At 42.6% G+C, this 6441-nt stretch overlaps 1 protein-coding gene across 2 annotated transcripts in view; it reads right to left on the bottom strand.

Annotated features, from left to right (window-relative positions):
* Positions 1-2715: 2715 nt before the first annotated feature.
* TNIP2 (TNFAIP3 interacting protein 2) overlaps positions 2716-6441 on the bottom strand; it is a 29193-nt gene continuing 25467 nt past the window's right edge. For both annotated transcript variants that reach the window (XM_043971301.1, XM_043971302.1), the window contains exons 5-6: positions 4892-5011; positions 2716-3856 (exon numbers count right to left, since the gene is read on the bottom strand). In XM_043971301.1, coding sequence (XP_043827236.1) covers positions 3569-3856; positions 4892-5011 — 408 coding nt within the window. In that variant the 3' untranslated portion in view covers positions 2716-3568. The remainder of the gene's footprint in view (positions 3857-4891; positions 5012-6441) is intronic.

Below are 6441 nucleotides of genomic sequence, written 5' to 3'. Positions count from 1 at the left end.
GACACTTGACACTTACTAGCTGTATGACCCTGGGCAAGTCACTTAACCCTCATTGCCCCCCCCCCAAAAAAAAGGATTCCCCCACCAAGGGGAATAATAATAAAAGTAATAAAAGCTAAGATTTATATAGTGCTTATGTGCTGGACATTGTAGTAAGTTCTTTATAATTATCTCATTTGATCCTCAAAGAAGAAATGGCAGTAAAAAGAGGTTAAGTGACTTGCCCAAGGTCACACAGCTAGTAAATATCTGAGGCTGGATTTGAACTCACTCAGGTATTCCTGACTCCAGGCCCAGAGCTCTTATCCACTATGCCACCCAATCTTCAGACTAGGAAGAAAAGAACTGTGTAATTTAAGATTCTAAATGTGGATTCTAATGTGTTCCCCCAGTTTGGGGGAAACTGACTAAAAATCACTGATAAAACGAGTTTAGGTTTTTAAGGGTTTATTGGAAAATACAAAGAAAAAGATTGAGAACAGAATTCTAACAGCCTGGCATTCCTATCTTTCCTCAAATTTCCTGTGAAGTCCCCTGCCGCCACCACCATCAAGTCCGGAAGCCAAAAAGGCCAGCGCTCTCTGCGCAGGCTCCCTTTCCTCCTTCCTGTCTCCTCCCAGACCATAGGAGGCTCCTCCAGTTGATTGGCTGGTAGACTTGATAGACAGCACCCATGAGCAAACGTCATTTCCTGACGCCAAGGAAAAGCCACAATGCCTCTGAGGCATTTTCCTCATGGTGGAGCTCTCCACAGCAAGTCTCCAGTAGGTGGCGTCATTCCAATCATTACAGAACATACGTGGATTAAGAGTCAAAAACCCAAGACAAGCAAGGAAGTAATGAGAGTATGAACTAACTACCTTCAGTGTGTTCTGAGCCTAGATGGGACCACATCCTAAGGTACTTAAATAACTGGTAGATGGAATCACTAAGCTACTGCCACTGATCCCTGGCAAATCCTGACAGATAAAAAGTGCCACAGAACTAAGATGGGCAAACATTCCCAATATGTTTTTAAAAGGAGACATGGGACGGAAGACAGCAGAGTCTGCAAACCATATAGACCAGTAAGCTTGACTTCATTTCTAGAACATACTTTGAAAGGAATGTGTAACGATTGGAATGACGCCACCTGCTGGAGACTTACTGTAGAAGAGTTCTGCCCATGAAGCGAAGGTCTTTGAGGGCAAGACCGGGCGTCAGGAAGTGACGCGGGCTAGTGGGAGGAGGAAGGAAGAGACTGGCGCTCTTTCCTCTGGACTCTGGTGGAGAGTGGAGCTAGAAATGTGCTCTCCCTTTAATAGATAGGAATCTAGGCCTTTTTCTCTCTCTTTACCAAATTCTTATTCTCCTTAATAAATGCTTAAAAGTCTAACTCTTGCTAAAGCTTATAATTTATTGGCGACCACTCATTAGATATTTTAGACAGTTTAGCTAGAATTTTAGCCCTTAACAAATGGTTAGTGAGGATTTAGAGCAGAAAACATTGATCACTAAGAGCCAGCATGGGTTCACCAAAAACAAGTCCAAACCAGAATAACTCTATTTCATTTTTGAAAGGGCCATCAAACTAGTATACTGACTGATGAAATAAAGCAGAATAGTTGGTCAAAAATTCTGTAAAGCTAGAATCACTGGATTTGGTTGTCATTTCAATAAGCATGTACTGCTATGTGCAACCTAATGTAGTAAGCAGAAGGAATACAAACTTAGGAAAACAGCATAGCATTGAAAAGAATGTCTTATAATGCCTTTGTAGATAAGATGGCAAAAGCAACCAAATCAACCACCATTTACTGAGGCCTTACTACATGCTAAGTACAGGGATATGATATATGTGATTCGAGATGAAACATCAGCTAGATGATAATTAGGTAGATTCAGAATGTATTGAATGACTGAGGTCAAAGAGCGGTGATAAACAGATTCATATCATTCTAGAGGAAGGTCTCTGATAGAACACCCTAGGAATCTGTCCTTGGCCTTGTAGGGGAAAAATAGGAACCACAATTATTCTGCAACAACTTGATGAACTAATCTCCTAACAGTAGAAAATCTCCAGTTGCTATTGAAGAGGAAATGAAATCTAAAAAACTATGCAAGGTCAAGGTAGAGGATGGTCTCATCCACTGGTGCAAAAACTCCTTGCTGACCTTAGATAAGAGACCTTTCCATTTTGTCTAAAAGCACTTCTTTCACAATTAGAAAAATATTTGCTTATTTCCTACCCTGGAACAGGGAATGTTTTCTTATAAGAAATCCTGCCATTTATATTCCAAACACTCCCCCTTTCTCCCTTGACTGATCCCCCTTTTTCTCTCCAATTAAATCTTTGACTTTCCAATTCTAAGTTGCTATATAGAATGCTGCTGGTTAGCTGTACACTCCAATTGGGCCTGGAAGCTTATAAAAGCCAAATCTGTACCCTAGGCAGTTGAAGCTGCTATTCAGCAAGTGTAGTATTCCTTAACATGATGATACATTTCTTTCCTTTCAGTTTGGCCTCCTAGCTTTGACTCACAGTCATTGGACTTGTCAATAATAGGTACACTTTGTCCAAGAAGGTCTTGTTACTCTTGGTCACAACAATTCCCCAAGAGCCTTTTGTTATTCGATCTTTTTAAAATCAGTTTTAGATGAAGAAACACATGAAAACATCAATAGTCACATCAATATATTTTATTATAAAAATAAGTGAATATAAAATACGTTTTTCATATAAATTTCTGAATCCCTAAGGGAAAAATTGCAACTTGCCAATACAAGGTACATCAGTGCAAAAACAGAAAGGGATTGCTGCTTCCAGAAACCTACTCCCTGCCCATCACATAAGAAAGATAGGGCCATGATATTCAGAGCCCACTTCTTGAGCCAAATTTGGGTCTTCTGACACACTGTAGCATGTGAAGACTCTGGCATAGCATCAGTGAGGGTCTTGTCATATATCTGATAGACCAGGACCCATGTGCTCCCCTCTGAGACCATTGGGAAGAACACCCAGGAATGCTTGTTCCTCCCAAAGATGGGCAAGTTTGACTCAAACTGTCCCACACCAGTCATCTCTACACCTCAGTTGTCCAAGCCGAATAAGAGTTTGGACCATCTTTAACTGAACTGAAAGCAGGTGTAAATGACTCAGTCAGAATTCTGACTATTAGAAATTAGTGCTTTCTTCAACAGAAAGATAACTTTGTGGTTTATTCTTCCCAACGCATCCTTGAAGGGATGGAACCTTACGCAGTTGGTTACCAGGCACCTGGTCACCTGCATACTGCCATCCCACCCTTTCTGGTGAGACCTGACAGCTGATTCCTCTTCTCCACTCCAGTCTGCTAGGCAGTAGGCTTTGAGTTGGAATGTGACAGAACTCAAATGAGATCCAAAGGAGATCCACCCTCTGGATGACCGACTGTCCACTGGCAGATCAGTTCTCCCATTTTTGTTCCCACATCTTTAGTGAATCATACTCCTTTAGGGACCAGACTGCCCAGTTGAGTGACTGGAGAGTTTCTGCAGCTGGTTCATCCTGGTACTGGTGCCTTTTGCCCCACTTCTTCAGGTGATTTGGTCACTGACAGCATTCAGACACGTGCCTAAGAAATTCCTCACCCTCCTCATCATGAAAGAACCTCATGCAGTGAGGGCAGTGAAGCTCCCCTTGACCTTGACCTCTCAGGTCAGGGCTAGAGATTCCTCTGTCTGCTTGAAGCTCAAGCTGTTCAGCCTGTGGGGTAGACCTCCTTGTGCTTGGTGGCTCTGTCCTGAGGAAGGCCTCTGCAGCGTCTGTCTCTAGGCGTTGGGTGTGGTTTTTGTGACCCGTGTAAATCCTACAGTGGCCTGTTGTCTCTCTCAACTCCTGTGGGGAAATACAGAGTTAAAGAGTTTGACCCTTCCCTGACATGAGTTTCTTATATTTTCCCATTTTAAAGCATTTTCACATGGAAGCCAGATATACATTTTTTTTAAATGGGGCAATGGGGGTTAAGTGACTTGCCTAGGGTCACACAGCTAGTAAGTGTCAAGTGTCTGAGGCTGGATTTGAACCCAGGTACTCCTGAATCCAGGGCCAGTGCTTTAACCACTGCGCCACCTAGCTGCCCTCATCAGATATACATTCTTATATTCAATTCATCTCACCTCAGGTAAACAAATATTTATTAAGCACCTTTAGCATAAATGATACTATGCTTGGTGCAGGAAAAAAGATGAAAAAAGACAAGCCCTACTCTCAGAAGGGAGACCACACATATATAAATAGGTATATACAAGGGAGAATGTGATAATAATATTATTATATTATATATTATATTATATAGGTATCACTTACGTCGTGTTTTAAGATTTATAAAGCCCTTTAAATAATTTATTCCATTTAATCCTCCCAACCATCCTGGGAGATAGGTGCTATAATTACCACCATTTTACAGTTGAGGAAACTGAGGGCAGACAGAGATGAAGTGACTTGCCCAGGGTCACCCCACTAAGTGTCTCAGGTCACATTTGAACTCGTGTCTTCCTGACTCCTGGGACAGTGCCAGGCTTGGAGTCAGGAGGACCCCTCTTCCTACTTAGAGGCAGTGCCTGGCACATAGTAGGTGCTTAAAAAGTTTTTGTTTGTTGATTAACCTTTAAAAAGAAATTCACAAGGGGCAGCTAGGTGGCACAGTGGATAAAGCACCACCAGCCCTGGATTCAGGAAGACCTGAGTTCAAATCCGACCTCAGACACTTAACACTCACTAGCTGTGTGACCTCAGGCAAGTCACTTAACCCCCATTGCCCCACAAAAAAGAAAGAAAGAAAGAAAGAAAGAAAGAAAGAAAGAAAGAAAGAAAGAAAGAAAGACAGAAATTCACAATAAAAATCTTTCTGATTTTATTTCAGTGCTTTACCTGTCTCCTGGATATCTGGTGCTGCAGGGTGGCAACTTTTTCCTTAAGTTCTTGTATCTTGCTTTGTGCCCGCTCCCGATCAGCTCTTTCTGATGTAAAATCATCCTTGTAAACGAGCACCTGAAAAGAGAGAAAACGTAAGTGCTTCCCATCATAGGCATGAAAAGCACTTTACCAATGACAGTAAAGCACAAACGTAAAACGAAAGGTCACTGGCCTAAACACTTGTTTAAAGGAAAACCCAACAGACCTGGAATCCCAGGGAGAGAATTCAAATACCAGCCAGCCCTAATCCATACTAACTGTTTGACCTTATGCAAATCACCCTCCCTTCCCACCATTCCATCCCTGCAGCTTCTCCTGACAGGATCCCAAGCACACAACTTCAAGGTGGTTAATTTGGAATCAAAATAAAGTCAGAGGAGCGAGTGACTGAAGCGGCTCGTGCAGACTGACCCTGCGATCTCTACCTCTTCTCTGGAGATCGAGCAAGTTAGCCACAAACGAATGTGACCCAGTCACCTCCAGGGTCAAGATCATCCCTTCTGAGGCTCAGGTTCCTCGGCCACAAGATGAGGAAGCAAAATCTCTCCTCCCCTTCTAAATTCTAGAGAGCTCTCTGCACTGAGTCCCTCCACGTCCCCTCTTCACACTCTCTTCTTAAACCCTCTGCCTTCTGACCTCAGCACTCAACTGACACTCTTCTCTCCAGGGTGAGAACAGCTGTTCAATGCCAAACCCCTATCCTTCTCTCACTCTCTGCAGCATCTCTCACGGTTGGATTGCTCTCTCCTCCTGTACGCTCTCCCCTCTCTAGATTTTTGTGACGCTCTACTCTTGCTTCTCCTCTTGGCTGAGGGTTCCTTCTCTGTTCACTTTGCTGGATTTTCATCCATGTCAGGCTCCTTCACTGTGGGTATGCCCAAGGCTCTGCCCTATTGTTTTTTCTCTACACTCTCATTTGGGGAGCTAACCCATCAGCTTCCATGGATTTAATTATAATCTCTATGCAGATTATATACACACATATACATACATACATACATGCATACATACACAGAGATATATGCATTTTAGTCTTTCTTCTGAATTGCCTCTTGGACATTTAGAACAAGATGTTCCAAAGGCACCTCAAATTTAACATGTCCAAAATAGACTTCATTTCCTTTTCTCCCCCAATCGTCTTTCTTCAGAACTTTCCTACTGTTGTTGAGGGCACCCCCATCCTTCTAAGAATCCAGGTTCACAACTCCAGTAGCAATTTTCAACGCCTCACTGGTACCCACTTCACCTATTCAATTAGTTGTCAAATCTATCATTTTTCTATTGCCATGATCTGTTCTGTATATACCTATATATATGCATATTGTCTCCCCTTGTAGAATGTAAGCTCCTTGAGGGGAAGAACTATTTCATCTCTGTCTTTGTATCTGCAGGGCCTACAATAATACCTGGTGCATAGCAGGCTTAATAAATGTTTGTCCACTGATCTCTAAGGTTCCATCCGGCACTAAATCTTATGGCTCTAAGAAAATCCAATGCTTCCCGCT

This window comes from Dromiciops gliroides, chromosome 6, assembly GCF_019393635.1.
Source record: "Dromiciops gliroides isolate mDroGli1 chromosome 6, mDroGli1.pri, whole genome shotgun sequence".
NCBI lineage: Eukaryota > Metazoa > Chordata > Mammalia > Microbiotheria > Microbiotheriidae > Dromiciops > Dromiciops gliroides.
This window is presented reverse-complemented; position numbering and strand designations above follow the sequence as displayed.